Here is a 25,032-nt window from a genome sequence, read left to right as displayed (position 1 = left end):
GGGGCATTGCTTTCTTGTTTTTTGTTTGTTTTGTTGTGATGAAGACATGCCCATGTTTAGATTAGTTGTCAGGGAGTGCTAACTACTACCTTGGTTAGCAAGGTGTATCTGCATTTCACTGGGATAGAATTAGATGCAAACTGTGGCATGAAGGTTTCCTTCCCTCACAAACTGACTCTGACTCCTTTGTCTGTTTTAATCCAACCAAATACTGAACAATATGATACGGCGCCGATTACTCAAAGCAGCCTTTACTAACACGCAACATGAATACAATTTAAACTGGTTATAAAAAATCCCGTCTCCTAACTTGCCCATTTAATCCAGTGGCTATTAACTCATCAGCCTCAAGTGGCCATTAGAAGAACTGCAGTTTTTCTGCTGCTGAGGTTGCTGTTTGATTTCATATCCATGCAACATGTTCACTCTCAACACATTTGGACTTAAGTGCATTAAAATAAGTGATAATAAAATAAGCTGGACTGGATATTGATAACTATGTGATATAAAGTTTTATTTTGTATCATGAAAGGGAAAGAACCAGCAGCATTCTAGTCAAAGAGCCCTTAAATCTATTTAACAAAGAGCTTATACAACTGTGTATTTATCTGAGAGAGAATTTGGCATTTTTGTTGAGTGCGCAAACTGCGCAATAGTGACAAAAAGTCTGTCAACACAAGTTAAAACTCTCGACCTTTGAGTGCGTCACGGATGAGGAGGAGCTAGCTGTGGCTAGTGATGGTGAGGATGGAGGAGCACCAGGAAACAATATACAAATACTCAATTTTAGGATGTTTTGTTTTTTTCCTGTTGCTAATTTTGTAGTTGAAAAAGTTTGCCTGTGATTGATTTCGTGTAACTAATTGCAAACAGCATTCGTCACAGTTGGTATTAAAAATAGGATGTAGTGACGTCTTTTTTCCTGGAGTGATCTTACTAAAAGGTTAAAAGTAATAGTGTTTGAATGGAAGTCCTCTGTTTGTTGGACAGAAATATTACATTTGTATGCAGCGTTGGAATAGAAAAATCTGGAAAGCAAAACACGTTGTATTAGCCATAGTGTTGCAACTACAGCCGCACATCTGTGCGAGGCTCACCATGAGAAGGTGCTAATGATTTAATGACAGGGGTCTGGGTTCACCTCAACTGAAATAGAGTGTGTGTGTTCTCTTTAAACCTCCCCCCCAACTTTTTCTGCCAGCTACCACCCCAACCACACAGACTTCCCTTTGTTTAGGAAAGTTCCTCTCTGTACGGCTGACATCATCGCGCCCTGCGTCCTGCGGAGGCGGCAGCAAGCTAAACCACACACGTTTCTGGCAGGCTGTGATGGAGATATTGGAGGGAGCCTCAGACAAGGCAGCTCCATCTCTGCGACTTCCTGATTACACGGTGCGCGCAGCCTCTGCCGCGGACGCTGGCTGACGAAGCCTCTGCGGCTCGTCCCGTCGCTTTTCTGACTCAAAACCTGCCCAGACTTTACAGAGTTTATTCTGGAAGGTCCTGTTCAGTGTGGTACACGTTTTCTCCACCCCTAGCATCAGCACAGTTAAGCTGGCTGTTTTCTGTTCTTTTTCAATGCCATCACTGCTGCCTGCCTCAACCACACCCGCCCTTGCACCAGCAGCAGACTGAAGAATGCCCCTCTGAAGTGCTGCGTCCAGTCCTCACCGCAGCTTATGCTCAGGGTTTCAAGCTGTACTTTGGTGGAGAGGAAATGCTCTGTATTCATGTCTGTGAGGTCCTCTTTTTCACCCTGACTGAAGTAAGCTTTTATGATCTGACCAAAAAGTACCCAACATGCTCTTTTGAAGTATGTTTTTGTAGATTTAGATGCTGTTATTTTGGCGTCATGTGCTTTTTCTTGGCCTGTGTAATTAGCAAATGCCATCTGAGACATACTGGGTTATCTCTCTTTGAAAATAAAGATGGAGGATTCCCATTTATAACCATTTTAGAGTTGCTGGGGCATCACAGGAATGGAAAGGAAGCGCTGGTCACCCTCACCCGGCCGGAGTCTCGGCATTCCTCTTGTGGGTGATAATGTGAACTGGGGAGGCTTGGCTGCTTCGCCAGCGTCAAACTGCCAGAGTGAAAGAGCAGTGGATTTACATGAAGCTGTATCTCAGTGATTTTAATTGCATCAACAAATCATAACTGTTGTCTGCTTGAATTGCTTTGTAAAAACATATGATTCAGATCACGGAGCAGAAAAACTAAAAGGGAAAGGTTTCTTAATTTCATGATTGCTGCTTGTGTCTTAAAATGATGGATGATGATGCTGACATAAATTACGAGCATTTCTAAATGGATGCTTTGTAAAGGTTTGGAAGCAAAGAAACCAAAAACAGCTGAAAGCAGTCAGATGATATTATCAAGTTTGATTATTTCTATTTGTCTAGACTTTGTTGCTGATAATAATTCAAAGCAGATAATCAGTAATCTGTAAGTAATTACAGTTTGAGAGTAACTAACCTCGCGAGCAGACTACCTCACTTCATCACACTCCTTCCTGCTGCCTGAATAAACAGCATTGCTAGGCAGCAACCCATTTCCTTACACAAATATACGGGGCTTTCGCAGGCTCTTAACCCTGACAGGGATCCTCCTCCAAATCACATGTTATGCCTCCCCAGTCTGAGGCTTTCACTCTCATTGTGGGCGCTGCTCGCCTCGAGTGCTCCCCTTATGTAAGTGAAAAGTGCGGTCTTCATTTCAACATTTCCACACTGATTGTTTCAGCCGACACTCTTTTCCAAAGTGCCTTATAATTAGTCGGGGTTGAGTGTCGGCCTCTATTACGCTTTGACGGGTTTGTGGATGACGATGTGCGTATAGTGCTCGTTTTATAACACTTTGCTTGCAGACTCAGACCAGTTTGACTCTTAGAAGCTCTTAATCAGTCAAGATAAAGTGCTGTTCTGCGTGATAGCATGCAATAAAGTCTACTTAGTTAAACTGTATTTTTGAATACATTTGAATACTAATAGCCCATAGAGAGAGGAAAAAAACGTCCCAATACTTGACCCTGAATGGCCGACACTAATTCAAACCTGATTACTGGAGGCATTTCAAGTGAAGCAGAATTGCTTAATGTAATTTAAAAGATGGAAAAACTTTAAGACTGTTTAGCCAAACAGGAGCAAGTCCAGCTGGGATGTTTTGGTTAAAGATGGAGGAAATTTAAGAGCCTAAAAAATTACAGATTGGAAAAAAAGAGCACTTAAAAAAAAAAAAGAAAGTTCATTTTTATATTAATCCACATGTTGATGTTTGCTGAAACATATTAATCATGGTTTAAAAATAAAAAAAATGTTGCTTTTCTCTGTTTAGTTTCCTCAGTTTAAATTGACAGTGGTGTAAAATGTCGAGCCTCACTCATATTTACTTAGATGTAAACATAAAACTAATGTTAAATATTCTGCTGTAATTCTTCTGCTGCATTGTATGGATAACATACATAACTCTCTGACAGAGTGTCAATAGTAGCCGCTGTTCTCAAATTTCAGCACTGCACTCCCAGACTGCACTCTGCAGTCTGGGAGGTTGAGGTCATCCTGGCAGGAGGCCTCTTGTCAGGCAACACCTATGAAGGTCTGGGATTACTTTAGATGCTCTGGGACGAGCCCACCAACTGTAGCAAGCAGTTAACTTGACTCTGATTGTCCCTGTTTGGGTCTAAACGGCTCGACCTTGACTTTTCCAAAACACTGCCTCAGTCATGTCACAAGGCAAGCATGGTGCTCACAAATCACAAAGCTGCAGACTGTAGGTGTATTTTACCGCTCTTTGGCCCCATGAGATTGAGCCACTGTTGGATCAACATCTTGGCAGACCTGACATGAACTCGTAGAGGAAGTGGGCACAGGCTGTTGGTAGTAAATTAAAGATGAAAAGGGTGATGATTACACGGTCCTAAAAGGCTACTTTGTTGGAAAGCCTGACCTCTGAAAGACCTGCGTTACGTTCTGACAGTTTGTAAGCTTGACCGCACATGTCCGTCGTTTCTTTGTCTCTTAGCTTCACGGGTACATGGAGAGCGAACCCCTGACTTTGCAGCTGTTCATCGGCACAGCTGATGACAGGCTGCTGAGGCCACACGCCTTCTACCAGGTCCACCGGATCACAGGCAAGACGGTGTCCACCCCGAGCCACGAGGCCATGCATAACAACACCAAGGTTCTGGAGATCCCACTGCTACCAGAGAACAACATGCGGGCCATGTGAGTATCGCCAGACTAAAAAAACAGCTCAAGACTTGACTTGGACATCCAGTCTCAAATTGTTTAAGAACTGGCGTGCACTGGAATGAAGCACTGGTTTTAAACTGGGATGAATCTGATTGCCAGTGAAACCTTTTAAAGAGTAATTTGAGACAATGGCAATGCCAGTCTCAAGTCATTAACCAAGAAAGCACATTTTGTACAAGCCCATGTCACGTTCGGTCACTGACAGGAAATCCAAGTGAAATCTGCTGTCCCTTGAGAAATTTCCTTCAAGTCCATCAAGAAAAGTCATGCCATGCATTGAGTCAGCTGAAACAAGTCCAAGTCAAATCTTTTAATTGTCCACGAGCAAGCTGCAAGTTAAGAGTGGACAATTTCGTCAATGTTCCCTCAAAGCTCTCGCAATCAAGTCCTTTGACTTGTTTGATTTTGCTTTCAAGTCAACATTCGACTTGAATATTTTAACATTTAAATCTTAAATGAATGAGTTAGATTTCACAGCAAGTACACAACGAGTCCAAAAGACTTGAAATAATAATTCTTGCTATGATGGAGTTTAGTGCAGCCAGTAAACACCAGCTGCTGTGGTAGCTGTAAAAATGCATCTTCACTGTTATCATATTAAAGGGATACTAAAATCAAGGGAATTTATTTCAACAGAGGCATCAGTCTGGTCTGGTGAGAGGGGAATTTCACTCCTCTCGAGCTTCTAAAGCCTCATCAAAGCATGTTAGATTGCTGCTTTTGATTTATCTGTGCATGTCTTTGAGCTTGCATGTCTCCTTTAGGGCTTTAGTTTTGCTCTTGAAGTGTTACTCTCCGCACACAGATGGGTGGCTTTTCCCATTTTATGAGCTTCAGAGATCAGATTACTGGGAAGTCTTCGGGCTGCTAACAGGGGACCCGGGGTCTCTGTCTGTGCTGCAGGTAGTAACATCCTGCTACCATCAGCACTTCCCCTGCTTTTTAATGGATGTAACACATAAGCTCCACTTATACAACGACTTCACCTCGGGGTTTCTTCACAGTACTGACAGAGTACACGAAGGGTTTTGTGGTGGATTTGACATGTGCTCCAGTCCAGTGTGACGTATATATGTTTCATAATGCGGTATAGGATACAGGCGTTATTATATCCCTGGAATAGTTAATCATGATGATTTAGGAGGAAAAGTTTTAAATTAAATTGTTAAGCAACACCAACGCAGATTTGTTTTTTGCGGCTAATGAAGCCACAAGAGTCGAGTTGGTATGAATTCAATTAACTCTTCATAAATTAGTGCCTTAAAAGAAATAAAAGTGTCTTTTTTTTGTCCTCGTCTTCTAAAAAAAATGAAAAAACCCCAAAACTCACTGACGAGATCCCTCAGTATGTGATTTTTTGCAGTCAGTCTGTTTGTGTAGGCAGAGAGCAGAACAGCTGGGGTCCTTAGCATCAACACCTGATTACTTCACCAGTAAAGCAGACCCTGGTGTCTGCCCAGAAGAATGTAAGGGAGTGTCCGAGTGTGTGTAAAAGTTGACATTAAGTAGGCTTTGAGGAATGCAGCATCAAGTAGCAGAGCGATGGAAAAGCCAGAAACCGTTTGGAAAGGCCTGAGGTACTGAAGTATGAAAAAGTTAGAGGAGTTCAGTGAAGAAGGGGCTTATTAAGTGTCCGATGAAGACTTTGACTCCTCAAAATACATCTTATAGCCAATTCCTGGTGGTGAGATTTGTGCAGGGGCAACAATATTTAAGGAGCCGGCTCATGTGAATCAAACAGATTCATGAAAAATTGAATGCTTCCAGGCGTTTTTTTCTTTAGAGCTTCAGTTTTACCCCAGAGCAGGTCCACTGAGGCGTAAAAGCTCTGCTGGGAGTGGGGATGTTAATCTTCTGTTGACAGCCTTCTTCGGGGCTACAGTGATGAAGTCCAGAGTGAAAGTCTTTGCTACATAAATCCTGATTAAGTGTGAGATTATATATGTCATAAACGGACCCAGCAGACTCTTTGTCTTGTGTCTTTGCAAACACAGAATCGACTGCGCGGGAATCTTGAAGCTGCGTAACTCGGACATAGAGCTGAGGAAGGGGGAGACCGACATCGGACGCAAGAACACGCGTGTGCGGATGGTGTTCAGGGTTCACATCAACCAAGCCACGGGGAGAACGGTGTCTTTGCAGGTGGCATCAAACCCCATCGAGTGCTGTAAGTACATCCACTCATATTTGTCCTGCTTTGAAAATGCCAAACTTGAACTCATCAGCCTTCTACAGTCGTTTAAAGGGCTCCATTAGCGTGCACACGGGTAGAAGCGTAAGATGGTGTCACTGATCCCAGCAGGGAAACTCATTCTGTGCATTTAACAGACTCTAAGTATTACAAGCAATGAGCATCCACCATGATGCATCATTTCCAGTTGTAATTTTCTAAAAAGTCATTTTGTTAATACCGGTTCATTTGAAGACTTTATTCCAACTGAGCACCGAATTCTAACAAAATAAAGTAAATAAAGAAAATAGACTACAGTCTCCAGAGATTTCCTTCTAACTGTGACTGGCTGCTGGCTCACAGGTATGGTGTAAGAATCTCCTCACATACCTGCAGTGCAACAAGACATCTAAACAAGCTTGTCCTTCAAAATAAAAGCACTACAAGTAGAATTATGATTTAAAAGATGCAAAATCAGTGATTTTTTTTTAATTTCTTGAAAAATTATCTGGATTATGTGATAAATATAGCGTTAACAATTAGACCAGTTATTTGTTTAAGTTCCTTTGATAGGCAAATTCACCTAACAAGTTTGTGATGGCAGGAGAAATCATAGGGAACTCATACAGCCTAGCACCCTTTTACCACAAGGCGCAGTGCTGACCACTGAGCCTTGTGCTGCCTAAATGGCTGTCACACCCCTCTAAAGGGTCAGAAGTATCCACTATATTTAACTTAATCAGTGTGAGACAACTCTTCCGTGTGAATGGGTGCTTTGTACCAGACGAATATCTCAACATTTATTGGATAGACAGACACTCACACAGCTGCTGATGGGGATGCAGACAGGCTTGTTTTTGTGAAATACTGTATCGTGTTCCAGTTTTAGACTTTTAATAATTCCTCAAATCAAATGGAGTGAGATTAGAAAGACAACAAAAGTCCATGTGACTGGTGGTTGTAAGTGGATGCCGCTCGATTCAAAAAGATCACAAGACCGAAGGACTGGGCAGTAGATTAATCAGAAACGATGAGAACTGATTAATCCTTAATTGATTAACCAAATTGACGTAAGCTTCTCAAATCTGAAAATGTCCGTTTTTTCTTTGCAAATCAAATTTCGTTATCCGTTTCTCGACCAGATCAGAGAATATTAATGAGCAACGTTGGACTGAGTCAAAATTATGAAAGAAGAGAAAAGCTGTAGATTCCCTGATAAAGATAAAAGGAAAAGATGGAGCCATGTAACGAGAGCCACTGAATGCGGTTCATGTGATAGTGAACTACACTTTAATGTAATACTATTAACCCTGTAAAAGCGTTTTAAGCCTGGCTCGATAAACCCCATTGACTACACTGCACTGGAGTTGACCTTTCAATGGACCGGGCTAAATTCAGGCAGATCAGCCACTTCATGTGGTTCTGGCACCAAGGGCTGCCACACAGATTAAGTCTTATGAGGTAAATGAAAGACAGTAGTTAAACCATGAGCTCAACCCCTTGAAATAGACCATTGTTAGTTTTTGAATGACTGCCACAAAGCAATTGTTTTTGACCAAAATTCGCCTGGTGTGTGAGCGAGGCTGAAAATGACACACAGGCGAAGAGCAGCAGAGAGATGTGGGAGAGATTGATCGTTTCCAAAGACAGGGAATTAGAGTTTTATCAAAATCAGAAAACAGCAGCATCAAATTACAAAAAGATGATTCTCATGTGAGGCGAATATTCAGCCTCTGTTTATTTATCCAGGTCAATCAGAATGAAATTACATGGGCTAAACTTGGCTAAGACATCAGCTTTACATCTAGCTGAAGACAGAACAAGGTTTGTGAGTATTTTGTGGCGTGTGATAGAACGTTTTGGAGGGGGGAGAAAAAAATGAAGACAAACAAGGAATGAGAAAGACAGGCCAAAAGTTAAGAGTGAGGCGTAAGGAGGATCAGGAGAGGAAATATTTGAGAGGAAACATCCTCTATAATTTAAGGGAAACACAAATAAACACAACATGAAGCCTCTCTATGCTTACTGCCAAACAGGGATCTTAATTTTAACATGGAGAAGTTGAGGTTTACAGCTCTGTGAAAGCTGTCTAGGTAGTGATTCAGCCTCGGTCTGGATGCTCAGGTCTGCATGGGGAGTGGGTGTGTATTAGCTGAGCGATGAAGCCCGGTTTGTTTTTTCCCTCCCACAGCTCAGAGATCAGCCCAAGAGCTGCCGCTGGTGGATAAGCAGAGCCTGGAGACGTGTCCCGCCCCCGGAGGGGAGAGGATGCTCCTCGATGGACACAACTTCCAGCACGACTCTAAGGTGGTGTTCGTGGAAAAGGCTCAAGGTAAAGCCGGAGGAGATTTGGGAGTTTGCGCTGTTTCATCTCAGTGCAGCAGTGTGTGCGTGTGTGTGTGAGTGTGTGTCTCCCTTTCTCTGCTGTTGGAGAAACCCCAGGACTGCTCCTCCCCTCCCAGCTCCTCTCCTCCCCCCGCCGTCAAAATATCCTCCATTCTGCCAGAGTGCCACATGTGGTGCACATTAATGCGCTGTATTTTTAACCCAGCAGATTTACTTTTGCAGAAGTTTCCATTGCCTGTTCAGCAGAGGAATGGATCACAAATGCAGCATGTGTTGCGTATGTGTGTGCGTGCGCATGTAGGTGGGTGGCTGTGCACGTGGTGTGGACACTTTTGTGTGTGTGTGTGTGTGTGTGCCTTGCATCAGTATTTGTTTCTCTTTTTCTTACGTTAAGCCGTTTTGGTTAGGAGGGAGCGGGGACTGCTCCCAGATGTTGATACGACAACGTTTACAAACAGCAATTTCCTTGATTAGCTTTAGCAAAGCAACGTGAGGTACAGTTTGGGCCAAGGCTGAGCAATGTAAACACGTGTGATCCTATCACGACGGTGACTCATTCAAAAAAAAGAAAAAGAAAGGAAGCCTTTTCATTGTTCCACCTGTGGAAGAAGGAATTCAAGGCTGCACGGGCACACAGGCAGCCCGCCTCCAGCACTGTACGATGGAGTAGTGAGATTGTTTATTAACACTCGGAAGAAGAATCTTTTTCCTCTCTGCGCAAACTCTTTGTTTAACTCTGATCTCATGAGGTGAAAAGGGCAGATCAGAGGCAGAACTAATGTCATGTGATGAATTAGAGCTGACACCAGAACCACTTTTTGGAGCACGACATGAAACTCTGGGTTGAACAGAAATGAAAAATATGCAATATCCACTTTGTAATAAACTGATGTTAGCCTTGGAGTCTCATAGGAATTGTCCTGACACCTATACTTTTCATGTTATACACGCTTCCTCCATATAGTGTAGTTAAAAACAACAGTGGATGCATTTTCATTGTTATGCAGATGATACCGATCTATATTTATTAATGAGACCTGATAACAAAAATTAGTTTGTGCATGTCTTGAAGACATAAAGGTTTGTAATAACCCCAAACAACCTCATAAAAATTGTGTCCTACTGTTGTAAAGAACCTAGGACTCATTTTTCACCAGGATATATGTTTCTATGCAGACATTAAACTAATATTTAGGACAGCTTTACTAAAACAGAAACATCCTCTGCCATCCTGTCATGCTGAAAAAAAAAATGGTGCATTTTTCTATCCCTAGACTGAACTATTGTAATTCATTATTATCAGGCTAACATAAAATTTCCCCGAAAAGCCTTCAGTTGATTAAAACCCTGCAGTTAGGGTACTAAGAGGATAAAGTTCATGTTGCTCCCATATTAGCTTCTCTTCACTGGCTCATTGTTAAAACCAGAACTGAATTTACGTGCAGTTGTCACACAGTGTGTTGCTAGCTAAAGGTCCAGCTCCTGTATTTCACAGGGAGAGAAGGGAAAGAGAGCAAACTTCACTCAGAGATGGAGAAAGATAAGAAAGACAGGAAGAAGAGTGCTTGATAAACTTGAAATTTAAAGTTTACATTAAGTCCTCCTGTTTTTAAATCTGATATTGGCTCTGTACATTACGTATTTTTCATTCGTGAAACATGCTGCAAAACAAACCGGGGACTGTAAATTTGACTTGAATTTAATAGAAAGGTCCATTCTGTTTTTTAAATTTAGCATTAAAGTGATGCATAAAGTGAGTATAGCATTACTTACTCACTTAAGGCAGGTTACAAAACAAGGCTTTGCCTGCAGTCCTGGAGTATGAGCTGATAACAGCTGATCTCAGTGCTAGCCCACAGCAGAGCTATCAGTTGACAGTCTTTGAACATTTTGTAGGCACATTTTCTTTAAGCTGATTTACCCTGCTTCTAGTTGATTCTGCCTCTGCAAGCTGCTTCACAACCCACCTCTTCGTTTCAGTGCTGTGCCTGACTGAATGAGCGTCATCCTTGTTATCGCTGATGTCTGTTCTGTTGTGTACCGAGCTTTCACCCCTGCCTTATGCTTTCCATATATTCACATGGAAAAGATGGATGTCCCCAAATACAATAATACCACAATAATGTAGATGGAAATCTTCCTTTGTGTAAAGTGATACTGGCTGAATTTTAATCTAACAAACTTTCTTCCTTTATCTCACATTTCAAATGTATAGCCATAGTGTATTAAATTATTTAAAAAATATATAGCTTGTTGAATATTTAGATAAACCACATTGCAGGTAGATATGAAATGTGGTTGAAAGCTTCAGACACAAGTGTGAAAGTGCTGTCAAACTACTGTCTACTACCTAACCTTTTCATCAATACCAATTATCTTTATAAATGTAACCTTTTTAGCTCTGCCTCCTGGCGTTTCATCCAATCAGTGTGTCCTGCTTGGCAAACCACATATTTTTGATCCTAAATTGAGCAAAGCATTAGTTCGAACAAGCCGTGAAATCTGCCTCAGCTGTAAACTCGCCAGATGAGCTGCTCTCAGAGCCGCTCCACAGTAGCTGATCGTCCAGTTGATATTGAACTGATATTTAAGATAAGCTTCAGAGTGGACTATTTTATCTGCTTTAACCTGCCGTCAGTTGCTGGACATCTATAAGCAACTTGGCAACCCATCCCCAGCCCAGCTCTTCCTTTCCATGCTGTCTCTGACTCATTAAATGCATGTGTCATCTCTGATGCTTGCTCTGCTTTGAATGGCTGGTTTGCTGCTGTTTCTGCTGCCTCCTGTTTTCCATGTATGAAAGAGCAGGAAGATGCAGTGACCACGCCTTATGCTTTCCACGTATCCTCTCGAAAGGGTGGAGAGGTTCCAGAACAGAACCATGTTGCTGAATATAAATTAATAACAATTTGGCTGAAGCAGATCTGACTGAATTGTGTGTTTCTGTTTGACCCAAACTCTGAGCTCATTGTAAATACATTCATCTGGTTCATTTACAAAGGAAACAAAACAGAAACGTCCAACATGTTTGGGTCTTTAGCTGCTCTGGTTCTCCTTGAGCTTTGAATCTAGCCGTCATTAGGGCCTCGTGGACTGATGCTTATGGGTGTGCTCCCTTGTTTTTGATGAGGGTTTCCCTGCGTCTGGCACCAGCATCAGATTCCTGGGCAATCCTACCATGGAAACACCCTTGAGCCAGGCTTCCACAACACTGCCCCCCCTCCACTTCCCTCCATCCGTCCACCTCTTTATCCAAGCTGCTTCTTTGCCACCAGCTCTCAGTTCATTAACTCTATGAGCTGCGATCTCCCTGTGGATCAAACTGGTTCTTCTTTACAGCTGCTCCCTGTATAAACACACAGATAAATAGAAACAGTAGACTAGTAGAGACGTCATTACTCTCTGGGGTGAAACGGCATCACTGATATAATAAGATACTAACTAATAAGGCCAAGGACTAAAGGCTCAAATCTGCATATTTAAAAAAAATATACAACTCATCTCTGTTTTCAAATCTTCATGTAGAACATGTACGCTCTGGAAAAGTTATAGACTTTTATTGTTTTTTTACTCGTGCCAAAGCGGAGCTCTGAGAAACCATTTAACAATCAAACTCATAAATCCGGAGTGGTGGATTTTGTTGCCATAAAGGGCTTAAGCATTTATTTTTACCGATGGACAATTTTCCTGCAAATCTTCCAATAAAGCGCTCTCACAAAGCTGCGGTAACAGAACATGCGGACGCTGACAGATGCAAATATTCCTGAGAGTTGTGTTTTTGCATCCGTCCTGTACTTGCAAGTGAATACGTCTGTGTGTGTGTGTGTTTTAGTCAGAGTTTCCCCTGCAATTATAGCCGGGATGAGTGACCCTGCCTTGAGATGCCAACTTGCTAAAAAAAAATCAATTTGTTTTGGTTTTTGTTTTAATGTCCGATGGATTTTTTTCCCCTCTTGCGGTAAATAATGAAAACCTTCTGGAGTGCGAACGTGACAAGAGAGGGTGACCTTGAGACCTCGTGTTTTTTGTGCATGTGCAGTTTCATGTTTTTGAGTTTGTTTTTGTTGCTGCCCGTGACTCACGCTCATGAAGGAAATCCCTGTTTTCCCATAGAGACCTGCACACTCTGTCACCTGCTCTTTAACACACAGTCTGAAAACACAAACTGGCTTTGCTTTATCTTGCCTGCATGTCCCGCCTTTAGCAGAAATGGCCAAGATAACATCGGTTCAGCTGCCACTCGTGACTACAGCCAATCAGTCATAAGAGATTACTGTATGGCTTTGGTGCTGCAGACATCAGCCTGTAATCTAAACCTAACTCGATCTCACCTTGCTTTCATTTGCAAAATTACTGCCCAGGAGATGCTTTCTGTGATAAGTCGCAGCCACTCCATGTGGGAAATTAGGCCCTGCTGTCCTCTAGTCACCTCTTTGTGTTGATTAGTACTGGAAGACTTCATTTGTTGTCAGCAGGAGTATAAACTGTACCTTGGTTATTTAAAAAATAGATATGCACCGATAAAAGTAGACACATTATGTTCCGTTTATGCTGTTGTAGTGTGGATGCTTATGTTAAACGTGGGCAAACGTAGACATATTGGAGTCAGCGTATGTACTAATAATCCCTGTGAAACAAGGCTTTGGGTTTCAGGCCGCTCTAAAAGCTTAGGCTCAGACAGATTTTTCTACTCTTGGCTCTGGATGATGTCAAAGAGAGCGGATATCTCTAATGTGGTTTTGTCAGAAGCTCCACCCGCCTGTGCTCAAAACTTCTGTTTATGAAGGGCTGCTAATCAGAAGACTGGATACCCTTAAAAAGAAAGCTATCTTTAAGGGCGATGATCTGAGGCTCTGCGCCGAAGCCCAGCTAAAGATAAACAAGGATTATTCCGAGCTGCGACTCAAAGAAAATGGAGCTAGAAGTGAGCATCGCAGGTCCAATATAAGGTTACAAAATGTGACAAGTTTGTTGTTAAGTTATAAGATGTTTCATAACCTTACCTCATAACCTCATAACCAGCCAGGATCTTTCTCTCTCTCTCTTAAACCTTCATGTTTAATCCCAACCAGTCATTGGAGATACGCCCTCGATGAGCTTGATTCTGCTGAACATTTCTTCCTCTTAACCCTTTATTGGCCAAGGGACCATATGTGCTACCCTATTGCATCTGAACAATGAAAAAGAAAATAGAAAAAAGTTATTAAAGTTAAACATAAGTTCTCCAATAGCATGTTAGGGTTGAGTATTTGAATTTGAATGAGAACTGCTGTTGCTTGGGATCCAGCGATGTGGAGAGTTACGCCCCTTTATGACCAAGTTCTAAGTTTTGTTGTAGTCTTGTTTTTGTTGTTGCTGTTTTTGTTTTGGTTTAAGAAGCTGGTTTGATTTCATTCTCCCAACTGTTTTTTTTAAAATCTGTTTTAATCATGCTTGGACTATATGACTAACATGATAAACAAACCTCTCAGACCCACTTACTAGTTTCCAGCTGCATCACATGGTCTTCATTTAGTAAATGGTGTTGACTAATGGAGTTAAAAAAGGATCTTCTTGGGGTTTTTTCTGTCTACAGTATTAGATTTTAGCGAGGCCTGCTGCGTCACCTGGATGCTGACATTTCCCCCCCAAATTTGATGATAACTGTATAGTTCAGAAAGCGTCCATTTTAGTATTTAGTATTTATTTATTTATTGTCATTGTCAAGAACAATGAAATTGCGTTTGGGGCTTCCATACAACCCCAAAAAAAGAAGAAAATAATAAATACCCCTTAAAACCCAAGTGTACATATTTAACCCAGTGTGACTCCAATGCAATAAGACAATCCTTAGCAATAATGTTCGTAGAAATTCAGACAAAGACCTGAGAAACATGACAAAATACAACAATGCAACCCATTCAATATTATTGTACTGTGAGATATGATATCAGATATGATAGTTATCTATTTAAGAAAGAGGGGGGGGGGCAGGAGGGGGAAGAGAATAAAGATATGATGCACCAATGCAGACCAGTTCATTGCTATTAAGAAGTTGGATATGGTTATTGTCCGTGAGAGGGGGGCAGAGAGTTCAGGAGCCTCACAGCCTGTGGATACAGGCTGTTGGCCAGTCTGGATGTTCTGGCCTGTATAGACCTGTACCTTCTCCCTGAGGGCAGCAGATGGAAAAGGTGGCGCGCAGGGTGATGTTGGTCCCGCAGGATACTGTGCACCCTCCTCAGACAGCGAGTGGGGAAGATATTACTGATCTCTGGCAGACTTGTTCCAATAATTCTGCCAGCTTCTTTCACCACCCGCTGGAGTGCTTGCTGATCGGCCTTGGTGCAGCTGGGGAACCACACTAGAAATCCATACGTCAGAACGCTGCTGATGGCACAGTTGTAGAAGTTCAACATCAGAGATCTGGGAATGTGTGCGCTCCGCAGTCTCCTCAGGTAGTAGAGGCGCTGTTGGGCCTTCCGTACAACTGAGGTGATATGGTTGCCCCAGGACAGGTCCTCGGTCACAGTTACCCCCAAGAATTTAAAACTGCTCACCCTCTCCACCGCCTCACTGCCAATGAAGAGAGGCAGATGGTTGTTATGGCCCCTCTTCCGGAAATCTACAATGATCTCCTTGGTCTTTTTGGTGTTTAAGACCAAGTTATTGTCGTGGCACCATGACTCTAGTTGTTGCACCTCTGTCCTATAGTTTGTCTCATCATTGTTGGATATAAGTCCGAGCACTGTAGTGTCATCTGCAAACTTAACAATGAGATTGGACGCGCAGGAGGAAATACAGTCATGGGTGAAGAGAGTGTATAGCAGTGGGCTCAGAACACACCCCTGAGGGGCACCGGTGTTGACCACAAGGGTGGAAGAGGTGTTCTTACCCACTCTGACACTCTGTCTACGGTTAGTGAGGAAGTCCACAATCCAGTTGCACAGAGAGGAGTTAAGTCCCAGTTGGTGGAGTTTGGGACGGAGTTTATATGGCCGGATGGTATTAAAAGCCGAGCTGTAGTCTACAAAGAGGAGCCGTGCATAGGTGTTCCTGTGTTCCAAGTGCTTCAGTAATGTGTGCAGCACTGTGGCGATCGCATCCTCGGTTGACCGGTTCTCCCTGTATGCAAACTGGTGCGAGTCCAGGGATGGTGGAAAAGCAGCTCTGATGTGTTTAATGACCAGTCTCTCCAGGCATTTGGCGGGAATGGGGGTGAGTGCCACAGGTCTGAAATCGTTCAGACACGTGACATTTGACTGTTTTGGGATGGGAACGATGGTTGCTGCTTTTGAAACGATAACAACTGGACTGTTTCACAACTGCAGTTATCTGAAAATAATGCACACCGTTGATTACTTTCACCGGGTCCCTCCTTTTATTTGCTGGAGTATTTTTAATCAAGTGTGGTTCTGCACAGTGTTTCCCTTCAATGATTGATAATAGCGAGAGATCCTGGAGGAAATCCTTTCAGAGGAAAAACCCCAAATGAAAAGAGCACTTTCACATCTGGCCTGGTATTCTGGAGAGCTGCCTGGTCGGCTGCAATCAGCATCGCTGCGAATAACAATTTCCCTGATCCATCAAACCTACAGCTATGTTTTCCTTGAACCATCTTCCTCACCCGTCGCTCTTTCTGTGAGCCGACGAGTTGGAGCTCCGAGCAGGTAGAAAAGCCGAGCTTTCCTCGTCTGACGGGAACACCCAAACAATTTTGTCTAATCGTTCTTGGTCAGAGCAGCAAGTAAGACGAGCTGAAAATTGAACTTGACCGCGCTGCGTTGCTGTGAGATGGTTTCTAAAATTACCGGTAGAAAACTGCAGACAGCCCTCCTTCTTTAAACTAATGAGAGCTGTGAGCGAGATGACAGTAGCGTAATGACAGTAATGTACCTTGGGGTGAATGAGTTTGTTTTAACTTGCACGCTCTGTTAGCTGTGCTATCTTTTGAGCGGTGGTTTGGTTTGGAGGGAGGGTTCCTTTGCTTTGGTGGTGCGCATGGTCGGCGCACTTCACTTTCATTAGATTAACAGAACAATGGCTGTTCAGCGGTTTGGCTGCTTCGGACACTTTTGAGAACAATGGCTATTTTTCATAAACAAATCAATTACAGTCACATAAACAGATGAGATGATGTTTTCATAAATTATAGGGTATGATTTCTTAAAAAAGAAAGAAAAAGACAGCTTTTTTGAGAAACTCCAGAGATTGATTTCTCTATGAAACGGGTGACGTTGTGTAGTGGCAGGCGCCGCTGTAGCTTTAAGTGGTGTTCTTGAGGGCTGGATGTCAGTATCTGCTGCCATTTATCAGATTTGAGCTGGCCTCAGTTTGCAAGCAGCTTCCAAAATCCAAATGTTTTCAGGGTGGTAAGGAAGAGGTCTCAGTCGTCAGTCAGAGGACAAGGGAACTCTTTCAGTGTGCCACATGGACTTGGGTAGAGCATATGTTTATATTTACTGTACGTTATGAGGGCTTGGGCACATGCCACCCCGCTGTTTCACTCTGGGCACCAGAGTTTTACTCCACCCAGCCTCAATTAAGACACACAAGGAGCTGTTTGAATCTCTTTCTAAACACAACATGACAAATAACTGTATTGTATATTGTTTGATCCCCCTCGGCTGCCATGACTCTTTGCAGCACACCACCGCTGTGTCATTGACTGCTCTGTGTTATGTCTGCTCTGAGAAAGTAATGATTTGTGTAGACCGTTGCTAACAAAATGTGAATTGTACGACTTCTGAGAGGCTGGGACGGTGCCAAGGCCGGTGGAGCTTGGGCGTTGTGAGAGCTGGGGAGGGGTGCTGGGTTTATATGGTCGAGGTGGTTTTAGGCTGAGTTGTTTAACTTAGATAATATTGGATATCATCCAGCACAGTGGGCCAGAGAGTTAGAAACCAAATTGTGCTCGCTGAAATTTGGTGGGAGGGGAGCTGGAGAGAAACTGCTGGCGAAGTTTTTCATTGGATCGGTGCAGGCTTTGCGCAGATGTTGCCCTATAACTCTGGAACATTCTGTGGTTATCAATTACATTCTGTGGTTATCAATTATCCGGTACAGTCTTTTCAAACAAAGGCATCCCACGCATTCAACTTTTCAAAGCTCTTTCTCTCTCTTTTTTTTTTTTTTTTTTAGCTCTTGAGAAGTTTCCTGGCAGTAGGTAGCTGGGCACCGAGAACAAATTGCTCAATTCAAATTTTCTATCTCTGTGATGATGTGAAAAATGATGTGCGTGAGTCAGAGAGAGCGAAGGCAAAAGCAGACGGGGAGAAACAGACAGAGACGTTGAGGGAGATCTAAAAAACATGTTCATCTCCTGTGGATTGACAATGACTGGAAAGGCTTCCCTTCTGGAGAGCTTCCTGAAGTGAGGAGACAGAGTGGGGTTGAGAAAACAGACAAACGCGCAGATTTTAGTGTTAGTCACGTTAACTATTTTTAAAGTTTGTCAGCGCTGCTTACGTAAAGATATTCTTTTCACTGAGAACTTCCTGTATGACGAGCTGTTTTTCTTCTCTTTTCTGTTTATAGGGAGGTTTCTTTGCCATATTGTTTATAAATCTTATGTTTGAATCATAATACCACACACCAGTCTGTGTGTGTGTGTGTGTGTGTGTGTGTGTGCACTTCCCATAACTCTACACCTTGCATCTGTACCAGATTATCTTGAAGCTTTCAGAATGCTGTTTACATGTATTAACTCTCAGATTTCATTTTGTTTTGTTTTTAGAATGAAAGTAGACCATTTATGCTTCCCTTCATTTCTCTCATACCTGTATCTTTACAGTGACGAATGCTCCTACTGAACATATCCAAAGTTGAATAATTAATTAACTATATGTAGAAGCAATCCCCTCGAGGCAAAAGCTAAGGCTTCGTTTCAGACAGTCTTTCTTACTTTTGGATCTTTATGATGTCAGTAGCACACAGCTCGGGCTGTGAGCACAGTGGCCCCACCCACAACTCTTTTGAGGGGCAACCAATCAGAAGAAAGTTATTTTAAAGGTAACAAGTGTTGTTTCAGACAGAGGATGAGCTGAGGGGAGGCCCAGTTGGAGATGATTGATGATTATTTTGAACTGTGAATCATGCAAAGCATCTCTAGTAGAGTCCAAGAAGAGAAATGTGGAGCCAGACATGAACATAATGAGCGTCCACAGAGAGAGTGAAAAATTTAGGTAACGAAAAATTTATTGTCATAAGCTGTCACTTTTTTCTCAGAAGTTTCATACTGTTCCTGTCAGTAAGTTATAAATATTTCACATAGGAGGTTGTCGTATATTCCCCTTCTGTCTTCCTCTCATACCTTCATGTTTCATCTAGAAACGAGGATGAAGATTTGAATGATGAAGTAGTTGTTTTTTTTTCATTTTGTTTTTTGTATAAGTGCTTACTTATACTAATTATTGTATTGTGGGCTTTCTTTCTATGATAATGTAATATTTACACTGGGTTTTTAAAGTACTAAAGAGACCGTGTAGGGAAAATTTACTTGAAATGGAATTAAAATATTTTACCAGTGAAAAAAGACAAACATACAACAAGTAATAGCAAGGTTTTATGATATATGTTGAGTTGCACGCAACAAGGTTGCACGAAGAGACGTATTAAGTGTCATCTGGAAGACAAGTCGAACCTGTTGATGTATCTGCAGCATTCACAGGCTGCGTTGCATTGTTTCCTTTTTTCTTTTCTGGTTTGCAGCTCGTCAGAAATGTTCTTTCCATCCCTTTGAAGTCATTTCAACCACTTACATTTACATGTGTATATTGACTGTAGCATAAACATTATGCATTATTAAGCACTGTGTGGCTAATGGCAGCAGAAACCATGTCAGATGTTTGATATTTAGCAGAAATAATAAGTGATCTTTTAAATGTCTAACAGAGCAGGTTTAAAAAGAAAACTTTGCTCTAATAGCTCAGAATAGCTCAGCCCCAGTTCCACATTCTTACTTACAGCAGGTGCACTGAAAAATTGACTAAATTAGTACAAGCAGAGCCTGTATTGTAAAAACAGTATTTGAGACAGGCTTCTGATTGTTGAAGAGTTTGAAAATATGTCTCCAGAAGTGACAGCTCAGCTCTCAGTTGAGCCCCTCTCAGGTTTCCCTCGAGTTATTACTAAAGTGACAGCACACTCTATCTCAGCCTTTTTTGTTGGTTTTTCTTGGATGATAGTCCGTCTGTTTCATATGAAGGAGTTCTGTGGAAACATTTGGTAAAAAAAAAAAAAAGACTTTTATTTTGTGTTTAGAGTTAAAGTTGAAATAATGAGCGTAAACTTGACACTCGAAGATTCAAATCGTCTGAGAGGAATTTGTAGCCCTATTACTCATTCGAAACGAATGTTATCGCTTCTTCCTGGAGAGCAGCAACCCTGAAACTCTAATGCTAAGTGTCAGGCATGTGCAGCAGCTATAAGAAAAATGAAAGTGAGATCAAACAGAGCAGAGAGAGGTCTCCGGCTCTCCAGTCAGTGCCAAGCTGCACCTCCTCCATCTGTGCCACCTCACAACTCCCGTCTACTCAAACACCGAGCATCCCGTCCGTCTCCACTGAGCTGTCTGCTCCATTCAAACGCTCCACTTGTCAAACTGCAGGCATCATGTTGAGCGACACTGAGTCAATTTTCTTCAAAAAAAATTTGGCCATGGCTGACTTTTTCTTTCTTTTAAAGTAAAGTTTTCAATTTCACAGCCCTTTAATGTCAATTTAGAGCCTTGTTAATGAGTCAGGGGTCTAAAGAAATCACAGCGGTTTCCCTCTGTCTAATAAATTGGTTGAAAATTATAGTTTTACTCACACCTCATTGGGCAAAATGACAAATCAAACCCGAGCTTTTTTTAGCAGGCCTGTGTTTCCAGCAGTTCACATGATGCCTCGTTTTATTGCCTGATGGGAAAACCTTTTTTATTGTGGCAGCTAAACAGAAGAAAACGCACATTACCAGAAAAGAAGAGAAAAAAGTACCAGTACCGTTTAACAATCATTATATGGGGATAGCGGAAAGATTCCTATGAGAACAGAAGAAATGAGAGGTTTGAAAGTCGAGGCGAGTTGTCAGTTTCCAGTCGCCGCGCATTAACGAGCCAACCAGCTGCTCGAGCATGTTGGGATTCCACACAGCGATGAAGTCAAGCTTTCTCTCATCCACCAAAGATGTCGCTCATCTCTTTGGTATGACTGCTTTTCTTTTTTTTTTTCAGGATTGCATCAGATTTCTCTCTGTGCGATTTTGCTGTCTCGAAGTCTGTTAGACCGAGGATATGAGCTCATGAGCCGTGGGTCAGACAGTGTGACGTTCGTGATATCCTCCGCTCTCCGGAGCTGTTTTATACATCACTGATGTAACCGATAATAATAACAACACTCATTGCATTTCTTCATTTCTGCTGGGAGCCAAGTAGGTGGGTTATTTTCTGAACCGTCGTTGCTAAGTCTTTCTCTCTTTCCTGTCCTTTCTTTTAGACGGTCACCACATCTGGGAGACTGAGGCCAAGGTTGAGAGAGACGCCTCAAAGCCTGTAAGTGATACATGTGACACAGTGATCGTGACAAAGCTGATCTCATTTCAGGATTAAAGCGCTGTGTAAAGAGCAGCTGTTCCCAATCATTTATCTGAACTCGATGCCAAAATGTTTAGTCTTCGCATCTGAAAAACAATCTAACGTCTAAATTAAGAGAGCCGAGAGCGACTGGAGCCCCACTCAGTGTGATGAAGAACAACCTGCCTTAGCAACAACAACGCATTTGTTTTTTTTTATTGAATCACAAATCTGCTGTAAACTTATACATAATTAGATGGGAAGTTCAAGAAGTCTTTAAAATTTGTAAACTATTCTAGTCATTCATCTACTAGCTTAGCATAAACCTGTAAGGAAAGGCAAAATAACCCAACCCCTTAGCTAATACTACAAAAAGAATGTGTGTTCATTATTCAACTGTTATACTTTTTATATCTGATCTCTTATTTATTTACAAGAAATATTTTACAGGGCTGGAAGAAACTAAGAGGGCACTTACCAAACACTTCCTGTCTCTGTACTGGACACACTTTTGCCTTCACAACTGCCTTAATTCCTCAGTTTTTCATAGCATAGATTCAACAAGGGGCTGAAAACATTCCTCATATATTTTTGGTCCATAATGACACGACAGCATCGCACAGTTCCTGCACATTCACGACATGAATCTGTTGTTCCACCACGTCTCAATGGTGCTCTATTGGATTGAGATCTGGTGACTGTGGAGGCAATTTGAGTGCAGTAAACTCAATGTCATGTTCAAGACACCAGTTTGAGATTATTTGAGTTTTGTGACATGGTTTGTTATCCTGCTCAAAGCAGGCATCAGAAGTTGGATACACTGTGGTCGTAAAAAGATTGACAAGGCCACTAACAATGTTCAGGTGTTTATGTGACACTCCTGAAGTGTGTCGAGAAAACATCCCCCACATCATTACACCAGCCTGATGATTGTTACCAGACAGGATGGATCCATGCTTTCATGTTGTGATGAGTCCGTGTGAAGTGCAGCCTTGGCTTCCTATTCTTAGCTGACAGGAGTGGCAGCCGGTGTGGTCTTCTTCTGCTGTAGCCCATCTGCTGCAAGGTTTCACATTCAGAGATGATCTTCTGCTTACTTTGGTTGTAACAAGTGGTTATTTGAGTTACTTTTGCCTTCCTGAGATCTCAAAGCAGTCTGGCAGTTCTCCTCTGACTTCTGGCATTAACCAGAAGGCATTTTTTCACCCAGAGAACTGCTGCTCATCAGATATTGTCTGGTTTTCAAGCCATTCTCTGCACTAGATGCAGTAGATCAGCAGTTTCTCAAATGGCAGCAACAATGATGCGATTGAGAGTCACTTAAATCATCTCAGCAGATCACCTTGACCATGTCTACATGTCTATTTGTGCTGATGGTATGTGATTGGTTGATTACACATTTACATTAACAAGCAACCAAACAGGTGTACCTAATGAAATGCCTAATGAAGTATCAATACCAGCGTTGCCTTTTGTTCTGAATCAGTAAACTGTGACTGTAACAACAGCGCTGATTTCCTCAACCCAGGACAGAAGCTTCAGTGTTGTGTTTGAAATGTGTGGAAAAGGTGTTCAAAAGTTCAGCCCTCCACCTGTGGGGGTTTGAGCCTGGCAGTGTATCCTGTCTTGCGCTCAGACAGCTGAGGGAAAGACAGAGCCAGAGACGTGGTGGGAGTCTGGGAGATAGACGAGGGGATTAGAGCGTGTATAAATGTGAAGCTCTGCACCTGCTCCCAGTGTCTTCCCTCTACAAAACACAGACACACACTCACTTAGAGTGGCTGCTGGGGCACATCTGTCTGCTTGAATAGACAAAGGGCCTCCCTCTCTCCGTCCCTCCCCACTCAGTCCAGTCTGCTGGATTGGTCCCATTTCAAACACTGATGCTGCTTTGGCCAAGTTTAATCTCAGGCCAAACAACGAATCCAGAATACGTCACCTGAACAGACTGATCTGCCCCAATGAGCGCAGATCTGGGAAGACGAGGGATGATTACGTTTTCTTTTTAAGAATTACTTATAATTAGATACAGATTTCTCATATAAACCTAGATAGATGGTCTTGACGCACTCACTTAGGGAGTCCAAAAATGCTCCTCTATGCTCAATTTGTCACATTTTTTTCCTTCCCACTGTTTGCATGATAGGAACCAGTTTTATTATATTAAACCTCCCAGACCTTGTTTTGAGATTTTCTTTTGCTTTTTGTGTTTGTTTTAACTCAATTTGCAATTTTATGATGTAACACACAAAATGCAGGCATAAAACTTTCAGAAATATTTGAATGACTTCAATTACATGTGACACCAGTGGAATCCTGCAAATACAGCTGCCTAACCGGGACACAGTTTACACAGTCCAAATGAGGAACCCTTTCCTGAAATTTAATTGCTATTTCTCTGAAGGGCCGATGGATTTCAGGGAGTAAGAAAAGTAGAAAAGCCTCATCTGGCTCCACTTAGCTTTACAGTGGTAGTGATTTAATATAACGTGTGTCAGCTCTCACCTGTACATGTCAGGCCCGGCCGTCCTCCGAAGCTCAGTTTTGCAGACGGATGACTTCCTCCCTGACTACTGAGCAGCGCCTCCAACACACTCGGTCATATATATTCCCACACACATGCACAGAAACACACACATGGGGCTCATGTGTCCACAGGCTGAACCCAGGAGTGTGGTCACTTCTGGCCTTCACTCTCAGCAGGAAGCTCTGCTGGGGAAATAAACTATCTGGACACTCCCAGGTTCAATTTATTCACTTTGACTGAGTTATTCATTGTGCAAACAACCAGAGTTCCCTCTAACCTTACTTCATGGCCTCTTTGTGGCTTTCGGATGACAACCAGATTTTTACATTGTATCTGCCGCCCCTTAAATTTAAGCTACAATATAGTGGACGGGACTGCAGCCTGGATTTTGTGTTCCCCTTTCCCCCTTCTAATGGCCAACAGGGGGTGACACACATGTTGCCAAAATAATCAGATTGTGTAGCTGTCAGGGTTTACCTGTGATTGTCAAATTGGCACAGACGGGCATGTAGTGTTCTCAGTTTCTTTGTCACAACTACCTCTTCAATATGACAAACAAGAGAAGTAAAGCCACAGTGACGACTTCCCCCTTTTATATGTACTAATTAAGAAGTTTAAGTGCAAATGCAAAGCTATAAGCTAATTAAATGGATATTTAAATAGATGGTGTGTTTTTAATGACAGAACTTGTTCTGTGTTGCAGAATTCGCTTCTTGTTGAAATCCCTCCCTACCGAAACCAAAGACTGTCCACTCCCGTCCACGTGAACTTCTACATCTGCAATGGCAAGAGGAAAAGAAGCCAGTACCAGCGCTTCACCTACGTCCCTGCCACCGGTAAACTTGTCTTTATAGTCTGCAATTTATAGGTTTGGTCATCGCTGTCCTTCATAAAATGTTAAACTCCTTTCATATGTTTGCTGTTACAGTGAGTCCATAGTGTGGTGGCTTACACATTTTTTTAGCCATACAAAAAGTTCTCTGGTTCAATTTCAGGGGGAGCTCCAAATCCCTGTAGGCTCGTAAGAGCCAAATCAAGCTACCTACATATACTCTTACAGTGAGGGATGCTCACTGCTCATAAAACGATGCTCATAAAAATGGCTAAAGTTCAAAATAGTCTGTCAGTCTATGTTCACTCTTAGCCAGAAGCTTTGTTTCAAGTTGCCTTTTTCTACTCCTGAATCTGGTTGTGAGCACACAAGCCC

General features: G+C 42.3%; 1 protein-coding gene across 2 annotated transcripts in view; it reads left to right on the top strand.

Moving 5' to 3' along the window:
- nfatc1 (nuclear factor of activated T cells 1) overlaps positions 1-25,032 on the top strand; it is a 51,546-nt gene that overhangs the window by 4,574 nt on the left and 21,940 nt on the right. For both annotated transcript variants that reach the window (XM_086280394.1, XM_086280393.1), the window contains exons 4-8: positions 4,021-4,223; positions 6,245-6,417; positions 8,612-8,752; positions 21,222-21,277; positions 24,529-24,661. In XM_086280394.1, coding sequence (XP_086136520.1) covers positions 4,021-4,223; positions 6,245-6,417; positions 8,612-8,752; positions 21,222-21,277; positions 24,529-24,661 — 706 coding nt within the window. The remainder of the gene's footprint in view (positions 1-4,020; positions 4,224-6,244; positions 6,418-8,611; positions 8,753-21,221; positions 21,278-24,528; positions 24,662-25,032) is intronic.

This window comes from Aulonocara sp. 'chitande type north' Nkhata Bay, linkage group LG22 (assembly GCF_057382095.1).
Source record: "Aulonocara sp. 'chitande type north' Nkhata Bay isolate Kocher_YH1m ecotype deep benthic linkage group LG22, A_spYH_male_GT1.1, whole genome shotgun sequence".
NCBI classification, from domain to species: Eukaryota; Metazoa; Chordata; class Actinopteri; order Cichliformes; family Cichlidae; genus Aulonocara; species Aulonocara sp. 'chitande type north' Nkhata Bay.
The sequence above is the reverse complement of the archived record's forward strand: the minus strand, read 5'-3'. Positions and strand labels throughout refer to the sequence as shown.